The 21332-nt window shown below is 46.4% G+C and overlaps 1 protein-coding gene across 2 annotated transcripts in view; it reads left to right on the top strand.

Moving 5' to 3' along the window:
- The window catches only part of TENM2 (teneurin transmembrane protein 2), an 831811-nt gene that overhangs the window by 792305 nt on the left and 18174 nt on the right, over positions 1 to 21332 (top strand). For both annotated transcript variants that reach the window (XM_054568075.1, XM_054568074.1), the window contains exons 21-25: positions 2277 to 2509; positions 3915 to 4069; positions 5312 to 6186; positions 12675 to 12850; positions 14447 to 14682. In XM_054568075.1, coding sequence (XP_054424050.1) covers positions 2277 to 2509; positions 3915 to 4069; positions 5312 to 6186; positions 12675 to 12850; positions 14447 to 14682 — 1675 coding nt within the window. The remainder of the gene's footprint in view (positions 1 to 2276; positions 2510 to 3914; positions 4070 to 5311; positions 6187 to 12674; positions 12851 to 14446; positions 14683 to 21332) is intronic.

Below are 21332 nucleotides of genomic sequence, written 5' to 3'. Positions count from 1 at the left end.
AAAGCTAGGACAACTCTAGGTTGCCCCAGGGTGCACTGAAATGGATGTAACATGGGCTCTCTGGGAAAAAAGTGGCCTTACTTTTACTTGGAAGAAGAGAAAAAAACAAGCACTATATTTTAATACCCCAAGGAATGCCTCTCCTCATGCCTTGAAATGAAACATGGAAGGGGCTTCAGGATGTTAGCTCAAAATTAGACAAAGGGTGGCGTTGAGCTGTACAAGATCATCCGAGTCAGTGGGAAAGTCATGCCTCAGAGGAGTCCTTTGCCTCCTTCTTCTCAGGTACCGCCAGACTGGCTGGTTGTAGGCACCCCAGTTGGGTCCAATTAAAAAGAAAGGAAGTAGCAATGCCCTGGAGGGACAGCCCCCTTCAGACTCACCCCATTTGCCCTTCACCACAGAAGTGGAGGCGCGGCTGCCCAGCTCTCTGAGCCTCTCTACGAGAACCTTGGTTGGAATAAGGAAGAGGCCATGGGGAAGAATGGGAGCCCAGCACGAACTCACCCCACACCCTCAACTATCTGCTCTCTGCCGGAGATTCTGAAAAGCCTCCTGGGGTCAGACTCTCTAGAAAGTCCAGAATTAATTATCTTGCTCATAGGTAGGCACAGATGTGCAATGCCCTGATTCTTCTGCCGATCATGCCAGCTACTGTTCATTCAGTAACAAAGTACAGTGTCTACTTTGAAATGGCATGACTTTTTCCCTTTCTGCCCTAATTTGTTTTGTGTATGTAGATATTCGCTGAAAGCTTAGTGCCAAAATAAGAAGCAGAAAGAAGGAAAAGAAAGATAAGGAATCCAGAGAGACTTCTCTTTCAAACTAGTTATCTAGGCTGGAATTTTAGAAAGACCTTGACTTCTAGTTCAATTATGTGTCTTAATAGCAACCTGAGGAGAAGCTGGAATTAAAGATGGTCTCGATTCACAAATTGTTCCCAAAAATAGCTTCCTAGTTCTTTTCTTCTTTAAATCGGGGAAGAACCCAAATGGTGGTGTTTTAATTAGTAATTTACCCACTAATGTCTACAGGACAAATGCATCCAACACCATCACGCCCTCACCTACCCTTCACCTCTCCCAGCTCCTCTCTTCCCATAATTCCAAACTACAATTAAAAAAGAAAAGCCTGTGTTCATTTTAGGCACAAGGCACCAAAATCTACCTACCACACTAGGGCAGAGAAGCGCTCATTGCGTGCATCCTAGAGGCAGCGATTTTAATAATCTGTGTGTGAAGAGCATGAGCTCCCACTCTGGTCTCTTCCTCCAACCAGAGGCAGACAATGCAAAGGGAAGAAACTGTAGGGTTTGAGCCGAAAGGGACATGCAAAAATGGTCTGATTCGATTTCTTTATCCCAAGGAATCTAGAACCCAACAGAGCCAGAACACATACCTAAGGTTGCCAGCTGGGTCAGAGCTGAGTTTAGAGTTTTCTGTGTCTTACTCCTGAGCCAGGTCTACCAATCTTACTCTGTCCTGGTGAGTAACACACAGGACACATGGACACATGGCACAGAAAGAGGCACAGGTCTCTGAGGCTTAGCGCCTTCCTAATACATTTCGCACCCTGAGGTATTTCTCTCCTGCCGTGGAGGAGGGCCCTGGTCCATCTTGGCCCTCCAAGATGGCCATGCTGTGACCTCACTATTACCCGAGATTTAAAAACTGTATCTAATGCCAATAATTGAGATTCTGGACCTGATATCAGCAAGACATCGTATTTCTTCACATGAAAGGCCCACTTTACTCAACTCTACACTGAGGAACGGAGAAGAGCTGAGGCTGAGGACTGGGGATGGCCCTGGGGAGCCTCCCACGACAAAGTCAGGAAAACCCCAGGGGGCCCCAGGGTTAATAATCTAGAAGTATGGAAGCACTGAGGAAACAGATTAGAAAGAGAACGTTGTCCCATGGCAGTGCCCCTCCATCTCCTAGAGAATATGTAACCCACGAGGGGAGTAAAGAAGGCCGACATGCAGAATGCAAACACAGAAGCAGGACCGGAGTGGGGTCTTGCACACTGGCTACATGAAGCAATGGTATACTACCTATGAATCCTCTGATCCCATAAAGAGTTTAAGTCCAATTAGAAGTAGCTAAAAATACATGATATGTGAGAACACTGAGTTATTCTGGTAGGATCTTTCCAGTTCACTAAAGTGGAAAGGCATTAAAGAGGGTTAGCGTCTTGCTAGGATTTTTGTCATCACTTTGATCCGGTCGGCCTGCTGCATAACCCCCTTCCCATTTCTCTCTGTTCTTCTACTAAAGCAACAACCCAGCACACAAGTACTACTTGGCCGTAGACCCCGTGTCTGGCTCTCTCTACGTGTCTGACACCAACAGTCGGCGAATCTACCGAGTCAAGTCTCTGAGCGGAGCTAAAGACCTGGCAGGGAACTCAGAAGTCATGGCAGGGACTGGCGAGCAGTGCCTGCCCTTTGATGAAGCCCGCTGCGGGGACGGAGGGAAGGCTGTGGATGCGACGCTCATGAGCCCTCGAGGTAAAGCCTGCAAAGGGAGAAAGCCCAGCCCCAGAGAGAGCTGGCCGGGAGCGGGGCTTTCTCCTTCTCATTGGAAGCCAACTGAGCCCAGGCATTCCGAAACACAGCTTTCCCCCAAATGATCCAATGCCGATAGATGGCTTTGGTGTGGGGGTGTTTTATAAAAAAAACTTATTTATTTATTTGACGTCAACTTTCATCGCCCACATATGCTATACACAGAAAGTGGGATGGATTGCTCCTGGAGATTTCTGGCCGCAGCCAGTCACAGAGTCAGAAGGAAATGTTGGCTCCAGGAGCCAGAGGGCCAGCTGTGTGGGCTGGCGATGGGACAGAGCCAGATGGTGGCCTCCAACCACTCCCAGATGTCCACGTTAGACAGTAGTGTGCATAGGTCTAAAGCACAGTGCCAGACATTTAGTAAATGCCCAATAAGAATGGGTATAATTTCCATGGGCCTGGGACTGGTGGGAGAGGTTCTTGGAACCAATGGATCTCTATTTGAAAAGGCATAGAGATAGTTAAGGTAAAAGGACCAATCATTTGAAGGTCCAATTCTTGTTAGAATTTTTAGGGACCATGAAAGCAGCCAGTAAGGAGTCTTGGGCTTGGGCATTGGAAGGAAGATGGAAAAGAAATAGGAGCTTCTGTCTACACCTTACCAGGGGAGTGCTAGGACCTGTGTTCCCCCAGGGCATTGATGTGCTAGCTAAGTGGAGTCAAGGCTTAACTGGGAATGCTTCCTGGAAGACATTCTGCACTGGGAGTATGTGACTGCAAGAATCATTATTTCTCAACCTCATTGTTGCAATCAGTTGTGAAGGGTAGTCAAGTTATTACGACCCATAATTTATCAAGCAATGAACTTGGGAAATAACTTCTTCCCTAAAAACGAGAGACACAGCCCTGCCTCCTATGGCTCAGTGGACTGAGCGCCAGCCTGTGAACCAAAAGGTCACCAGTTTGATTCCTGGCCAGGGCACAGGCCTGGGTTGCGGGCCAAGTCCCCAGTTGGGGGCATGTGAGAGGCAACCGATCGATGTATCTCAATCACATCAATGTTTCTCTCTTTCTCCCTCCCTTCCCATCTCTCTAAAAACAAATAAAATCTTTTTTAATAAAAAGAGCAGGTGCAAAACTATTTCCCCATTCATTAATTTGCAGCCCAAGGTTTGTCCTTCAGTTGGGTGGTAATACAGCTAGCACCCAGTAATTATGCAGATCTCAGCTCATGAGAAAGGGTGCTCGTGAGAAAGGGTGTCACCTTAGAAGCCTGAGAACTGCTGCTCTGAGGGTGATAATCCACTCAGTAAGGTCCGAGAAGATGATGCCCAGGAAGGCATCCCCACCGCCATAAGCCCTGCTTCTTGTCAAAAGACCCGCTCCCACTGTTTGTCTTGCTCAGGTATTGCCGTAGACAAGAACGGCCTCATGTACTTTGTCGATGCCACCATGATTCGGAAGGTTGACCAGAATGGAATCATCTCCACCCTGCTGGGCTCCAATGACCTCACTGCCGTCAGGCCACTGAGCTGTGACTCCAGCATGGACGTGGCCCAGGTAGGACTGACTCTCTCTTTCTCTCTCTCTCTCTCTCATTTCTTGTCATTAAGCCACACCTGGTTCCTGCCCTGAAGTTCTCACCAGCAACCTGTTTGAGTGGAGTGGGAAGGGGGAGCTAAAGATAGAGATCACAAGTGGGTTTGCTGAAGGCTTGAGATGAACTCCATGGCAGGATGGACTGGGGAATGTCAGGTAGGAATGTGAGGGAGAAGAGGAGATCCTGCTCAGAAAACTGGAGCTGGTGGCACTCTCCAGCTGTGGCCGATTACAGGGTAGGAGTCTCTGTGTAATTACCTCTCTTCTCCATCATTATTGCAGGTTTGAGAAGGTGCTGTACAATGTTTTATGTCGATCGGAACTTCCCTGTTAATCTGAAATGATTGCATCCTTAGTATATAAACCTTTATTTTGTGTGGCAATAACTGGAGCAGAGCCCTCTGCAATATTCCCCCAAGTGATATTCCTTTAGTTTGGGCTCTTACAGTAGCAGAGAACACAGGCTCGCTCCATTGTACAGCATGAGAAACAGGACTTGACTATATGGATTCCAAACAAGCTGGACTGTATGTTTACCCTTCCTATAAGGACCCTTTCAACCCTCAGTCAACCTCATTAAGTTCGGCTTAAATTCTACAGCACGCTGACAACTCTCAACTGAGGTTTTCATTTCAAATTCTGCAGAGAAGGAGTGTGTCCTTGCCCAGTTCATTCTTTCAAGCAAACACTCGAGTTGTAATCTGCTGGCCAGCCCGGGCATGCGCTGCCATTGAGTCAGGGCCACGTTCCGAACTGTATGGCTTCTTTCTGTGGATGAGATACAGGGGTCTTCTTACAATGAACAGAGCCTCCTCAGGCCCGTGCCTTGGTGAGAGGGAAATGGCACATTAGCCCGTCGTGCGGTGGACGACCCATACAGCTATATATGATGACTCTGACCCTGGTCCACTCGCCTGGGGCTGAGAAGAGCGTCATGGGAGAGCTGGTGACCTACTGTAGCCACAGCTGATGGCTACAGCAGGAGATACAGCAGGAAATGTTGGTTCCGTAGTCTCTCCTTCTCCATGGCACACAGTCAGCATGGGCAGTGGGCAAGTGGTTTGATGAGGGGCACGTCTCCATACAGCATGTTAGTAAGAGAGTCCTTTTCCCCAGCTGCATGAAACCCTGTACGTGTCCTACACAGTGAAACATCGGGCATGTTAGAAGCTATTCTTTAATCAGATGCTCTGTCACCCACAGGTTCGCCTGGAATGGCCAACAGACCTGGCTGTCAACCCCATGGACAACTCCCTCTATGTCCTAGAAAACAACGTCATCCTTCGCATCACTGAGAACCACCAGGTGAGCATCATTGCAGGGCGCCCCATGCACTGCCAGGTCCCGGGCATCGACTACTCGCTCAGCAAACTAGCCATCCACTCTGCTCTGGAGTCGGCCAGTGCCATCGCCATTTCTCACACCGGTGTCCTCTACATCACGGAGACGGATGAGAAGAAGATTAACCGTCTACGCCAGGTAACAACCAATGGGGAGATCTGCCTCTTAGCTGGAGCAGCCTCAGACTGTGACTGCAAAAACGACGTCAATTGCAACTGCTACTCAGGAGATGATGCCTACGCGACGGATGCCATCTTGAATGCCCCATCCTCCTTAGCCGTAGCTCCCGATGGCACCATCTACATCGCAGACCTTGGGAACATTCGGATCAGGGCGGTCAGCAAGAACAAGCCTGTCCTTAATGCTTTCAACCAGTACGAGGCTGCATCCCCCGGGGAACAGGAGTTGTACGTCTTCAACGCCGACGGCATCCACCAGTACACTGTGAGCCTGGTCACGGGGGAGTACCTGTACAATTTCACATACAGTGCGGACAACGATGTCACTGAATTGATTGACAACAGTGGAAATTCACTGAAGGTCCGTCGGGACAGCAATGGCGTAGCTCGTCACCTGCTCATGCCCGACAACCAGATCATCACCCTCACGGTGGGCGCCAGCGGAGGTCTCAAAGTCGTGTCCACGCAGAACCTGGAGCTGGGCCTCATGACCTACGATGGGAACACTGGCCTCCTTGCCACCAAGAGCGATGAAACCGGGTGGACGACGTTCTATGAGTAAGTCGATCTTTAACGCATTTCCTGAGAGCACTTGTCCTACCCTCGCTTGCATTAAAAATGGCCACCATGTAGCTTTTGGAACTGCTTAATCATGTTGTCTTCCTAACCTTAATGTCTGCTTATGGCCCCGAGACATTCGTGTCTGCTCTCCCTGACACCTAAACAATTTGCGCGATTGGGTCTCTGATATGGAACGGTCTCCCTAAAGAGTTGGGAATTCCTATTGGCTGCTTGCCGTGCCGGTGTCAGATATGGGACACGGCACAGCACCCCCCCGGGAGATCAAGTGTTGATTAACCCTGCTGATTATTCATGTTTGCCCTGTGAACGGAAATTAGAACCTAAAAAGCAAGATCCTGGTGGGGCCCCTGTAATTTGCCAATAGGCCCAGCAACCCACTTGATTGCACAGACAGGTAGATAAACTCTGAATTTCCTCTTCAGCAGAAGCAGATCAATACAGATAAAGTGCTAGGTATATTAAAAGATGCGAGAGCTGGTCATATTTCCCCTAACAATTATCTCATACTTAATAGTCCCGCCGTTTGTTCTGCCAGAAAGCTGTTTCCCCTCGCTGCTGCAGGCAGCTCTTGGTCAAACGGCCAGCCGGCTGCTGCAGGTATTAACCAGTGGGATGCTGGTTGGAGGAACTTGCTAAGGCATCGTTCTGCCAGTTGCTGGCTGAGACAGGGATGGAATTTTCGAGTATCTGGCTCTGCTGGACGGTGAAGGATCTAGTTAACCTCTGCCTATTTGGAGTCCTTGCTTGCTTTCTATCTAGGTGTTGCTGCTAGCCAGGAATTTAGTAAGTTAGGGAGGGGTTTGTCACAGGGGGAAAAGAGGACAAGAGAGAAACATTGCTGATCGCTCCTGAATCCCCGAAGGTTCACTTGCTGATTGTATTGACAATGGGTTTAGGAGAATGGACAGGAAGCTGTTGCCACCTGCTGGAAATTTACTGTATTGCAGAGTTGCTCTCCCTGGCTCTGTCTTCTTTTCAGTGGGCAAAGCTATCTTTCCCGAGACTCCTGAAGCATCTAACAGCCTTCAGGGCACAGAAACTTGATCCAACTTCACGGTCCAATTACTCTGTCCCTGAAGGCACCATCTGAGTGCCATCTTTAGCTCTCTCACAAGTTAGGTTACAGCTGTACGGTGACCCAGACACCTCCTAGGTCTTCCTCTTCTAAAGGCCCAACGCATTTCAGAGATCATCTATGTGATCATCTGGTGGCTCGCCAGGCTGGGGAAGAAACCACATCACTCCCAGAAGGCCAGTCTGAACGAGGCCTGACTCAGAGAGTGGAGCAGGCATGGGAGGTCCCATTGCATCTGCTAATTTCTCAGGCTGGGGAAGAAGAATGGCTGGTATCTGGACTTAAAATTACAACCAGCTTCTCTCTCTCTCTCTCTCTCTCTCTCTCTCTCTCTCTCTCTCTCTCTCTCCCCCCCGCCCCCTCCCTCCTTCCCTCCACCTCCCTTCCTTCCTTCACTGCCTCCCTCCCTCCTTTATTTTAAAACTCACCACCTAACATACTCCATATTTTAACTTTTAGTTCATGTTTGCCTTCTATCCAGCTTATACACTCATGAGGGCAGGGATTTTCATCCGTTTTGTTCTTAGCAATGTCCCCATTGCCTTGAACAGTGCCAAGCACATAGTAGGTACACAGTGAATACTTGCCGAATAAGTGAGTCCAAGGCAGCCTCCAGCGCCACACAGACCAAGGCTGAACTGGTTCCATTGGGTGGCCTTTACAAGAATACAAAGCAACTCGCAATTATGTGTAGGCGCCTTTGCCAAAAGACCTGAATGTGCAGATTCTCGCTGCATGCAGGAGGTAATCACAGCTGCAGGCAACTGACTCTTCTTTGAAAGTTAAAGAGAATGTGCATTTCACCCTGTTGCGTCTGAAATCCTGGTCTTAACCCCAATCCTCTGTACCCTGAAAGCAGAACCTCCTGTTGCTACCCGTCATAAGGAGCAAGGCAGCCTGCGCATCGTAAGTGTCCAGATAACACAAGGGGATTGGCATTCAGCCCTGGCCTAACTCCCACAGAACTAGCACCTCGCACAGTCCCTCCTGTGCAAGAGTTGGGGCCCGTGTCAGTTACTGCGTCCTTCACTGGGCACGCCCTACCCAGACACTTAGAACTGGTATTTTAATTTTCATTGAGGGAAATTTGACATATGGGGTTATATTAGTTGTAGGTGTACAATATAATGATTCGGCATTTATATATATTGCAAAACAATAGCGACAGTAAGTCTAGTTAACATCTATCACCATACAATTATAATTTTTTTCTTATAATGAGAATTTTCAAGATCTAACCTCCTAGTAACTTTCAGATTTGCAATACAGTATTGTTACCTATGGTCTCTGTGCTGTACATTCCATCCCATGACTGATTTATTTTATAACTGGAAGTTTTCCCCATTTGACCCCCTTCACCTGTTACCCCCACCCACCAGCCCTCATCCCTGCCTCTGGCCAACACCAATCTGATCTCTGTATCTACGAGCTTGTTTAGGGGTCTTTTGTGTCTTTCTTTGCCTGACCTATGTCACTTTGCATAATGCTCTCAAAATCCATCCATGTTCTCACAAGATTTTATTCTGTTTATGGCTGAATACTATTTCATTGCATTATATACACCGCATTGTCTACATCCATTCATACATCAGTGGACTCAGGTTGGTGCCATAACTTGGCTATTGCAAATAATGCTGGAATGAACATGTGGTACTTATATCTTCTCAAGTCAGCGTTTTCTTTTCTTTCCCCCCCCCCCCCAAATAAATACCAGAAGTAGAATTGCAGGCTCATACGTAGTTCTTTTTAATTTTTGGAGGAACCTCTATACTGTCTTCCATAATGGCTGCACCAGTTTACATGTCAATTTACATTTCCAAAACGAGTGCACAGGATTCCTCCGCATCCTCGCCACAATTTTCCTTTTGATAATTGCCATTCTAACAGATGCGGGGTGATAGCTCGCTGTTTTGATTTGCCTTTCCCTAATGATTAGTGATACTGAGCACCTTTTTATGTATCTGTTGGCCATCTGTATGTTGTCTTTGGAAAAATATTTATTCAGATATTCTTCGCATTCTTTAATCAGAGAGTTTGGGTTTGTTTGGTTTTGGGTCTTTTGGGGTGGCTGGAGGTTTTTTTGGCTATTGAGATTGAGTTGTATACAAAAATATATTGTATATATTTTAGTTATAAACACCTTGTGAGATATATGATTTGCAAACATTTGCTTTCATTCAGTAGGTATCTTCTCATTGTGTTGATAGTTTACTTTGCTGTGCAGTTTATTAGTTTGATATAGTCCCACTTGTTGATTTTTTCCTTTGTTGTCTTAGCTTTTGGTGTCAAATCCAAAAACAGTACCAAAAAGACCAACTCCAAGGACTTACCACTTATCTTTTCCTCTAGGTAGTTTATGGTTTCAGATCTGACTTTCAAGTCCTTAATCATTTAATTTTTGTGAGCAGTATATAATAGTGGACAAGTTTCTTTTTCCTTTTTTTTCTTTTTCTTTTTTTTTTTTTTTTGCATGTGGCTGTCCAGTTAACACCATTTATTGACAAGGCTGTCAATAGTATAGTCTTGGCTGCTTTGTCATTAATTAATTGATCGTATATGTATGGCTTTATTTCTGAGCTCTCTATTTTGTTCCATTCATTATATGGCTGCTTTTATGTCAATATCACACTGTTTGATTACTGTAACTTTATAATATAGTTTGAAATCAGGATATATAATGCCTCCAGCTTTGTTCTTTCTCAAGTTTGCTCTGGCTATTCCGAGTCTCTTGTGGGTCCATAACAAATTTTACAATTGTTTGTTATATTTCTGTGAAAAATGCCTATTCATTTTAATCAGATAATCTGGTTTTTGCCATTGAGTTGTGTAAGTTCTTTATATGTTTTGGATATTAAAACCTTATCAGATATATGACTTGCAAATATTTTCCCCATTCAGTGGATATCTTTTTAATTTATTGGTAGGGTTTTGCTGTGTGGAAGTTTTTTAGTTTGATGTAGTCCCACTTGTTGATTGTTCGATAGGAAAAAAACTGGAATTTTGCCCTTGCCAGTATGGTTCAGTGGTTGGAGCATCATCCTATACACTGAAAGATCACAGGTTTGATTCTTGTCAAGCACCCAAGCCTAGGTCGAGGATTCAGTCCCTGGTCCGGGTGTGTACAAGAGGCAATTGATCAATGTTTCTCTCCCTATTTCTCTCCCTCCCTTCCCCTCTCTCTAAAATCAATGAGCGTGTCCTTGGGTGAGGATTAAAAAAAAATGGAATTTTGATAGGGATTGCATTAAGTAGTATGAGTCAATTGAGTGGTAATTGAGTCAGTTGCTTTGGGTAGTACAGACATTTTTAAAACATTAGTTCTTTCACTCCACGAGTACAGAATATCTTTCCATGTATTTGTATCTTCAAATTTTTTCATCAACATCTTACAGTTTTCAGCAACAAGTCTTTTACTTCCTTGGTTAAATTTGTTTCTGGATATTTTTGTTCTTTTTGATGCAATTGAAAATATGATTGTTTTTTAACTTTTTTTCTCCCTGCTAGTTTGTTATTGCTGTATAGAAATGCAACAGATTTTTATATGTTGATTTTGTTTCCTGCAACTGAATGGAATTTGTTTATTAGCTTTAACGGTGTTTTGGTGAAGTCTTTAGGGTTTTCCATCCATATCATGTCATATGCAAATAGTGACAGTTTAACGTCTTTCTTTCCAATTCGGATGCTTTTATTTCTTTTCATGCCTACTTTCTCTGCCTGGGACTTCCAATATTATGCTGACTAAAGTGGCATCTTTGTCTTGTTCCCTGATCTTAGAAGAAAAGCTTTCGGCTTTCTACTATGGAGCATGATGCTAACTATGGGCCTGTAATAGGTGGCCTTTATTATGCCGAGGCACATTTTCTCTATACCTACTTTGTTGCATTTTTATCGTAAATGGATGTTGAATTTTGTCTAATGCTTTTCTGAGTCTATTGAGATGATCGTGATTTGTATCCTCCCTTTTGTTAATGTGATATATCATATTGATTGATTTGTGGGTGTTGAACTCTCTTTTCATTCCCTGGAAAAAAATCCCACTTGGTCTCAGCCTTCAAACATCCACAGAGCTTGGTTCTTCCTAGTTCACCCAGAAGCAAAATTTCTCCCACCACTGAAAGTTGAGAGCCAGCTCTGCATTCCTTTATTCCAGAAACACTGACCAAGCACCCTCCATACTTGCTTTTGTAGTCCTAGGCCCTAGTGATTAAGCCCGCTAGGCCACAGTGGTTCTGTGCACAAGAATCCTCCTCCAAGGTCTGCCCACCGTCTCCATCACTCCAACCTGCTAACATTGTCCCTGACTCCAGTCCAGAGGGAGTAACACCTGGAGGCTGGTAGTTTTTCCTTCTTTTTAACCCTCGAAGCAAAATGATCTGCGTCCCATCTTCTTCCCCATCCCTCTTCCAGTAACAAATCTAATGTGGGTGACATCAAACAAAGGCTTCTACATTTAGACCTTGAAAAGAGTTTTCTTCCCTTTCCTGGGGCTTAAGGAGGGCCCAGGCTTTCTGAATGCAGTGGATCTTCCGGAGTAGGGAAATGCCCTGCCCTCCCCCCACCAATGGAAGAGCAAAGCTCCTGCTAACAGAAGTGGAAAAAGAACTCTGCACTTAAAGATGACACATACGTAAAGGGGGGGGGGGGGCGGTGTTCCATTTCAGGTAACTTTCTGGTAGCAGAGATTGATAACATTCGTGTACCTAGGCTTGGGCGCTAAAGACAACTGAGGTCAAGTGAGTCACTGGGAAAACTGTCTGAAAAGGCTGAGCCGTGGTTGGTTTGGGGCCATAGGACCGGAGAAAAGGTTATAGGCAGCCAGGCTCGCTATGTTTGAGCCAAGGCATGGAGGTGGCATTGGGCCCAGGGTGACAACCGAGAGGACTGAGTGACAAGTGGGACGAGGCTGTATGAGTGTGGAAGACCAAGGGCAAGGATGGTCTCAAATGCTAGGCTTTGATTTGATTGAGAAACCAATGGGAAAAGAGTATAGTTAGTTCAGCAGAGAAGTGACATAAGGAAACTGATCATTTTTTTTAGGAAGGTTCATTTGGTGGCTTTGTGGGACACCTAAAGAGCAAGAGATGCTCAGAAGCAGGTGTTCCCACTAACCTGAGAAAGCACAATTAAGTACCGCCTGCCGGAGGTAAGAGGTTTTCACTGCGTTGAGTCAGGTATATCAGTGGATAGTAGAAAGTGTCACCACCATGCCTCAGAGCAGGTTGAGGTTTTGAGGGTTGTGACAAGGGGCCTCCGACTGATGTACCACCTGGTCACGCCACCTTCCAATCTCTGCCTCTGGCCCCATGAACCTGTCCATTGCGTGGTTCTGAGTGTTGGGAAAGACTCCAGCCCCAATAACTGTGTTTCAACCAGTGTGTCTGCCCTCCAGCTATGACCATGAGGGCCGCCTGACCAACGTGACACGCCCCACGGGGGTGGTGACCAGTCTGCACCGGGAAATGGAGAAATCCATCACCATCGACATTGAGAACTCCAACCGCGATGACGACGTCACTGTCATCACCAACCTGTCTTCAGTGGAAGCCTCCTACACAGTGGTACAAGGTAAGCCCCCCACCCACCGCCGCCCCACCCTTGAACTCACCCCCAGAGGTGCAAGTCACCAAGCCTTGCTGGACTTCCAGAGACCTAAAGCGCCCCTCAGCTTGCTGTTTTAGTGAAAGAGTTGCAGCAAACGAACTCTACAAGAGCTCGGCCTTGTAGAAAATAACCTAATCAGATTCAGGAGAATGTCGTCTATGCCAGGCCATCTAGACGTTTGGCAATGGCCACAGGTTTATCTGGAAACATCAGTCAGTGTCCTCCCCACGTGCTCTCTCCCCACCTCCTAGCTCTCCACCATTCCCCACCGCCCCAGTGCACGCGGTTACCTTCACAAAGGCCCTTTATTCTCTGGGGCCCACTTTTTTTGGGGGGGGGATGGGAGCATTCTGATTCTCCCTCCCAGGCATTTGTTTGTTGAGTTGGTTGTCCTGCGATCAGAGCTCTTTCATACGCTCTTGTCAAGCCTGGGATCTCAACGGTTTCTGACCACCCCATGGTTACTGTTGCCATTGGACATGACATGCAGTCCAGGACAAGCACAGAGGCCAGCAAGAAAAGGAATTGTGCACATTAATTTTTTCCTTTAATTAAGATATAATGTCAGTGGGTCAGCCCATTGTCAGAGGATAAAAGTGTCCTCTCAGTAGATAAATGGTGACATTTCTGGACTATTATTCTTCAGCAGAGTCTGTTTCAATGGCTCTGTTTCTGCTCTGCCAAATGATTAATGATGTAGATTCCATCTTCCACGTGATGGCTCTAGTCGCCAGAGTGACAGGTCCACACTTCTCTCTACCCCAAAAGCCAGCGTCCCCGGGGCCAGCCCAGCTGGACGCCTTCGGCCAAATAATCAGGAAGCAACTTATCTGTAAAAGGAGTCTCTGGCTCCCATTTCCTTCCTGGAACTTTTTGATAAAGGAAAAGGTCAGAAGTCTGGTTGATGAGTGTAGTAGATCCCATTTAGGCAGATAAGCACAAATCGGCACCCACGGGCCGTCTACGTCATGCCAGTTGGGTCCCTTTGGAGGTCTCCTGAGCTGCGGTAGCATCATGGTGCAGTCAGCAGCCAAGTCACAAGGGGCAGGACGGTTAATTTATCTCTTCTTCTTTTTTTTTTTTTTTTTAAGAACCCTAGACTTGATTTGCAGTAGCTCTGACCTGTGGCTAAACCATCAACCTCAGGTTAGATGGTAGGCAAAAGGGAAAATGTACATATATATACATTTAAGTAGGGGTTTTTTTTGTTTATTTTTATCCATTTAAGCTAAAGTGTATGTTAAAGATCGGGGGTTTGATTGACACAAATTGTGTAGGCAACAGACATCTTTAAATGTACTGTTAATAGTCCTCAGTGAGTAAAAGAAAAATATCACAGCATAATTATTTCTGGAGTACCACATATTAATAATGTTTTTCTCTCCACGGATCAGTAGCATCTCCCCTGCTCACCTTAACATTGTGTGTGCGCTAATTGAAAGCAGCCTTAAACTGACAACTGCAAATACCATGGAAACCTGTAAAAATAGGGGTTCTGTTCTCTGATGACTGAGTGGATAATTTCTTTCCCTGTCCCCACCCCAACTTACATTTCTCCAGATCAAGTGCGGAACAGCTACCAGCTCTGTAATAACGGTACCCTGAGGGTGATGTACGCCAACGGGATGGGTGTCAGCTTCCACAGTGAGCCGCATGTCCTAGCGGGCACCATCACCCCCACCATTGGGCGCTGCAACATCTCCCTGCCCATGGAGAATGGCCTAAACTCCATTGAGTGGCGCCTAAGAAAGGAACAGATTAAAGGCAAAGTCACCATCTTTGGGAGGAAGCTCCGGGTAAGTGGTTCTACCCAACTTGTCACCACAAAGCAGTAGGGGAGACACTTTTTCCTCAGGAGCCGAGGAAATTTCCCAGGTTCCAAGCCTCTAGTCCTCTTTTCTGTTCTGGAAAAGACAAGTCGTTCCCTCAGAAGGTAGGAGTCGCACATACATCTGAAGCTGATACCTTAGGCAAAACGTTCTCCATTCTCGAGGACTGAAAGAGGGTCGATCGACCATATGCTGCAGCTAGAGGTGGCTGCTGTCTTCTTTGCACACTTGCCATCTGCTCCCTCCACTGCCAGCTTGGCCAGGTCAGCAGATGAGTTGGTACCAGTGCCTCCTGCATGCTGGGTAATTGGCTACACACTGGAGGAAAAACCATTGATAACGTGTCCCTGACCCTCCAGGAGCAGACAGTCTGATAGACTATCCAGATGCAGGATCATTCGATGTGTTAAGTGAGAACTGAGTGGAGGACCGATCACCCAACCTGTGGGTAGAACATGGCAAAGCCAGGGTTCAGCCCCAGTTCTGTCTTTCTGTGTGGTTCCCCGACCAGCGTCCCTAACCACCAGGCCACACAGCTGCCTGTTCAGATCCACTGGCAGCCGCATAATCTGGGTCCTGCTCTGGTCATTTATCCGACACTCGGGACTGTTTCTTACCCCCAGGGCACCATCCTAGAAGCCCAGGCTCCACCTAATTCGGCACATGTTTACTGAACACCTACTAGGAGCCAGGCACTGTGCTATGCACCGATGATACATGGCACACCAACCCTCCTGCAGCTTACTTGGGCCAAGATAGCAGGTGAACTAATAACTGAAATAATTGCAGATTGAGGTGAGCACTAGGAAGGCAGTAAACAGTGGAGCATGGCGGGGTTTAGCAAATGCTTTGGAACCCCTAAGAGGAGAAGGCTTACTTACCATCAAGAGAACTTGGGTCATAAGTTTTGCCGGGTTATTGGATTGAAATCCAGCCAGCCCAGGTGAGCTCCCTGCAGAGCCAAGCCATTCCGTGTTAAGATTCTGCCTTTGTCTAGTTGGAGTTTAATTCTCCACATTAGGTTATCAGCTGGCTCCTGTTTGTCATCCTTTGCTGGTACCTGCAGAGTTGCAAGCTGCATGCCGTATCTTCCTAAAGACAAAAATGAAATGAGATTAGTAGCTAAACCCTTAATAACTGGATTTCAAGGCTGTATGATTGATTTCTGATACTCTGCAATATAGAAGTTGATTATAAGTAGTAATCGCGCCTCTTCCCTCATAAATCAGTGATGCATTTTGACTAAGTTTTCAAAGTAAATATAAAATGTGGCCCTAAAATAAAATGGCTATAATCCCAACTCTGAATATTAAAAATCTTAATAATGGGACTTGTGGTAATTAGCAGAAGTTAGGCACGCAAGTCTTATAACTGCATTTCTGCCAGGGTTAGATTTGCTGGCATCATGTTTATGCAAATCAGAGCACAGTTTTATCTATCAACACCTCAACACTTAATTGTCTAGTGTTAGTTCCTGTAACAATAATCACATATCCATTTAACTCTCTTAAATGAAAATCACTATGAGATTATAACAGGTCGAGTGGACTGAAAATGTAATTTGAAAATGAGGGAGAAAGCCTGGAATTTATTTGCATCTCATTTATCGTAATGCAATTCATAAATTGTTTCGTGAATGAAATAAAAGCAGCTCCCGGAAATGGCAGGGGAGCGCGTGGAAAGGGAAGGTGGGGTGGGACGTGGGTGAAGAGTGTCCCTTTCGTCGAATGCTTCCTGGGCTCAGGGCAGGGAAGTGTGCAGCCACTCAGCCAAAGGGATCCGCTGGCCCACGACAATGCAGGCCCTTCTCTCCTTACCTTGGCTCCTGACCTTCCTTTTCACTCCACTTTGACGCCACCGTCACGTGGGGCCCTGGAATCTTTCCTTCATTCAAAAGATGTTTACAGAATGGACTCTGAGGAGAACATTATATATTATTATTGTTTTCTGAGGTGTGTCTAGTTTCGTTTTGTTCTAGGTTTCAGTCTCTTCTGTATTGAGGCTGAAAAGGAAAACCATGTTTCAAATTTTTAGGACAGGTGTTTACTAAGTGCCAGCTATGTCAAGGACAATGGCGTGAGTAGACTAGAGAAGAGAAAGAAAACGGAAACATTGCCACCAAGAAGCGGACGGCCTAGGGGAGAACGCCATGTAAAGAGAGTGGCGTAAGCTATAACAGAGGCTACTATCACCAGGACAGGGACACTGCATGTGTCCTCTAGGAGAGGCTAGGCTGTGGCCAGGTAACAAGCCCCAAAATCTGAGATTCAGCACGTCGCCACCCAGACGAGCCAGGCAGCGCCCCTTAGTGATGACTCACTGTAATTTCTCTGCCTTGTGATCCTGCCCTTTTAAGCACATGACCTCTAAGGCTGCTGTGGCAGCGGAGAGGGGCTCGGACAGTTGAAGGAGGCTGAATGAGCTGGGGCCCAGCCACCCCAGCCAGGGCTGAGGTTGGACAAGAGGGCGGAAAGAGCTTCCCCGAAGAGTTGGACTCAGTTCTGAAGAGCATTAGGAGTTGGCAAGGCAGAGAGCTAAGGAAGCGTGACCAGATGACAGAGGGCTGCCTGTGACACAGCAAAGAGATCAGAAAAGGGAATGGCATTTCAGAAAACTGTAACGCAGCACGGCCAGAGAGAAGGGAATGTGCTATACTGGGTGCAGATAAAATTAAAAAAAAAAAAAAACAGAAAAGAGCGAGCTGGCTGGGGCCACTCATAGGAATATTTTGCTGGGCTGGCATTTAGCCTGAGGACAGTGGGGAGCTGGTCCAGGGTTCATTAGCAGAGTGATGTGTTAGGATGTGTAGCATTAGAATGACCTCTCAGAGCCCCTAAATAAATCCTTGCTTAGATGGTCAATTAATATAAGACAAAGGAGACAAGAATATACAGTGGGGTAAAGACAGCCTCTTCAATAAGTAGTGCTGGCAAAACAGGACAGACACATGCAAGAAAATGAAATCAGACCGCTTTCTTACACCAGATACAAAAATACATTCAAGCCTTGGCTGTTGTGGCTCAGTGGATTGAGTGCTGGCCTGCGAACCAAAGGGACGCCAGTTTGATTCCCAGTCAGGGCACAGGCCTGGGTTACAGGCCTGGTCCCGGTAGGGGGTGTACAAGATGCTACCACACATTGATGTTTCTCTCCCTCTCTTTCTCCTTCACTTTCCCCTCTAAAAATAAAATCCTTAAAAAAATAAATAAACTCAAAATGGATCAAAGACTTACATGTAAGCCTGAAATCATAAAACTCCTAGAAGAGAATAGGCAGGAAACCCTTTGACATTGGTCTTAGCAATATCCTTTTGGCTACATCGCCTCAAGCAAGAGAAGCAAAAGAAAAAAATAAACAAATGGAACATTAAAAAGTTTTTCACAGTGAAGGAAACCACCAATGAAACAAAAAGACAACCTACTGACTGGGAGAAGATATTTGCAAATGATATATCTGATAAAAGGTTAATCTCTAAAATATTTAAACAATTCATAGAACTTAATACACACACACACACACACACACACACACACATTCCAATTAAAAAATGGGCAGAGAACCTGAACAGATATTTCTCCCAAGAGGATATACAGATAGCCCATAGACACATGTAAAGATGCTTAACATCACTAATCATCAGGGAAATGCACATCAAAACCGCAATGAGATACCACCTCACACCTGTCAGAATGGCCATCATCAATAAATCAGCAAACAACAAGTGCTGGAGAGAATGTGGAGAAAAGGGAAGTCTTGTGCACTATTAGTGGGATTGTAAATTGGTGTAGCCACTGTGGAACACAGTATGGCGATTCCTCAGAAAATTAAAAAATAAGAGCTGCCATATGAAAAAGCAGTTCCACTCTGGGCATTTATCTGAGGAAAACAAAAGCACTAATTTGAAAAGATACATGCACCCCTGTATTTATTGCAGCATTACTAGTGATAGCCAGCCCTACTTGTCACAACCCAGCGTGTCACAAACATGCTGCCCCTACGCCTGCCAGGAATCTTTCCACTGCCAAAGACAGGAGGCACATCCAAACTAGCTTCATAGAAAAGGGCATAGGCTGTCTTACCTGACGGCCCCCACAAGCGACGGGCCAGCTCAGTGATTCCACAAGCTCAAATGACGTCATTAGTCGTGCGCGTGCGCGCACGTGTGTGTGTGTGTGTGTGTGTGTGTGTCTGTCTGTCTGTCTGTCCATGTCTATCTGTCCCTCTTCCTCTCTCCTTCCCTCCCTTTCTCACAGCCCCCTTCCATCTCCCAGCCGTGTTTCTCTGGACAGTTGGCCTAATTTTCTCCTACGTTAGAATGGTGACCTCTTCCCATAGGGGCATCAGGCAGATTTGGTCCAAGCTGACTCCAGGCTGAACTCAGCCCAGCTTAGTGAACCCAGAGAAAAGAGGAAAGGATCTCCCCCAGCATCTACTAAAGAAAAAAAAATCCCACAAAGGAACTGTGATTGGCCTGGCACAGATGGAGTTCCCACCCCTGGGCCAATTACTGCTTAGTAAAATGGGGATCTATGATTGGGCCAGGCCTAGGTCACATGGATCTTATGAAGGACATCTCAGTGTAACTGCCTAGCCAGGAGAAACCTTAGAGAAAGGAGGTGCTATAACCAAAGAAGGGAGGGAAAGAACATAGGTTAAATCGTGCATGTGCACGCACATACACGGCAGATACATTCTCCATCCTCCAAAGCCAATCGTAAGGCGGAATGCTGGCCCTGAGGACCCGTAAATGCATTCATGCCTCCCCTTCGCCCCAGTGAGGCTTTTTTTGTTGAGTCTTTTGGAAGACAGAACGGAAACTGGCCCCCTCTATTAAGATTTAAAACTTCTGCTCTTTGACTTAGTGTATGATTCTCTCCAGCAAGGAAAGCATGTAACCACCCTCCAGGATAGCTCCTCCTGCTTATGATTTACATAAAGATTGCAAAAGCAAGAAACAGCTACATGCGTGGGTGGCAGAACAAAAGAAAAATTGCTTCCAAGGTAATCTTCCATGTGATATTGGTATTAGTGTTACTAGTATTCCAAAAAGAAGTGGGAGTCAGTAATTTTGTTTTGGTTTCCGTGTAATTAATATGACATTGCAATTACACGTTGGCTGGTGATACTTTTCCTCTTGTGGCAAATGACAGTGACAGAGGAGTGAGGTGTGAGGCAGACATGCATTGTGCATGGGAACGCGCGCACATGAACTCACTTCTGCACGGAGCCCGCTCAAGTAGGTCTGTTAACACGCACTGTCCTCGTGAAAGCCTGAATTTCATCAGCGCCTTCCCGCCACGGAGCGCTCCTTCTGCTCCAGCTATTGTCTGACTTTTCAAATACCTATTTTGTTCCTGGCGCTACTGAGTGCGTGTTGGTGAACAAAACAGACAAGACTCTAAATTGTGTGCTTGTGCGGAAAGAACAACTTGTAATAAATCTAATAGTAGCTTAAACAACACATCATTAGAAGGGCAAACTTAATGGATTCCCCAGGTAAGGTAAACAGTGCATCCCCCAAGCAAGCGTTACTTGTGGATGACTTGCTGTTTTGTAGGGTGTGACAGAAAAGTGGGAGGGCCTTCATGGAGCTTAATCAAAGAAACTGTGATGGGTGCTATAAAAAAAAGTGTATCAGGTGAGGATAGCAGAAAATAACTGATTTAAGTTAAGACCACTCTAAGAAAACAACATCTGGGCTGAGCACTGAACCGCAGGAATGGGATGGGAGGAAAGCCTCCGGGGTACCAGCATGTGCAAAGGCCCTGAGACATGAGAGACTGCTGCTGGTGACCTGAGCAGAAGGAGAGGCAGTGTGGCTGGGGCAGACCAGCTGGGCGTGAGATCAAGAGGGCGGAGCCTTACCGGCCCTGGTACAGAAGTCCTCCCCAGAGAGACCGTCCAGCGAATGCACAGGAGCATTCATCCGCAGGCTGGACTGCCTACAATGCCTGCCTTCTTAGACGCTAGGAGACACGTGACGCACTTGGCTTCCAGAAGTTCAAGTTGAAGGGTGACAAGCCTGAGCTTGTTCTGGACATCCGGGCTGAGCCTCCATAGCAGATGCCACTCTTCTCGGCCATATCCCTGCCAGTGGCCCACCCACCTCCATAGAATATTCCCACAGCATCTAGAACAGAGCTCTCTGCCTGTCCAGGGCCCTTGCTTACCTCCCAAGCTCCCACTTGCTCACCTCTCCCCCTGGAATGTCTCACTCTTCTCCCAGCCTCACCTGGGAAGTCTTACACTTCAAGCCCCCACTGAGGTGACATGGCCTTGGGGAAACTGTCCTTGTCAGCTCAGATCTGCCTAAGTGTCCCCACTCTGGTCCCATTATGTCTTCCGCATGTTTATTCTCATTACACAGTAATGGTTTTCATTGTTGGTTCAGGTGTCTTTATCCTCCTGAACTGGGAAGCTCTAGGAGGGTGAGGGGGCAGAACTGTCTTGCTCTATCTTCAGTGTTGATCACAATTACAAGCACACAGTAGGTGCTCAGTAAATATTGAATGAATGAATGAATGAATGAATGGGATTTTACAGTGACATCATGAAAACCTGCTCCCTCAGACCTCTGGTAATTGTAGGTCTTGGTAGGGGGGTCCTTCCAGAGTCAC

Source organism: Pteronotus mesoamericanus, unplaced genomic scaffold, assembly GCF_021234165.1.
Source record: "Pteronotus mesoamericanus isolate MK-2021 breed Mesoamerican mustached bat unplaced genomic scaffold, CSHL_Meso_final contig_2, whole genome shotgun sequence".
Classification (NCBI taxonomy): domain Eukaryota; kingdom Metazoa; phylum Chordata; class Mammalia; order Chiroptera; family Mormoopidae; genus Pteronotus; species Pteronotus mesoamericanus.
This window is presented reverse-complemented; position numbering and strand designations above follow the sequence as displayed.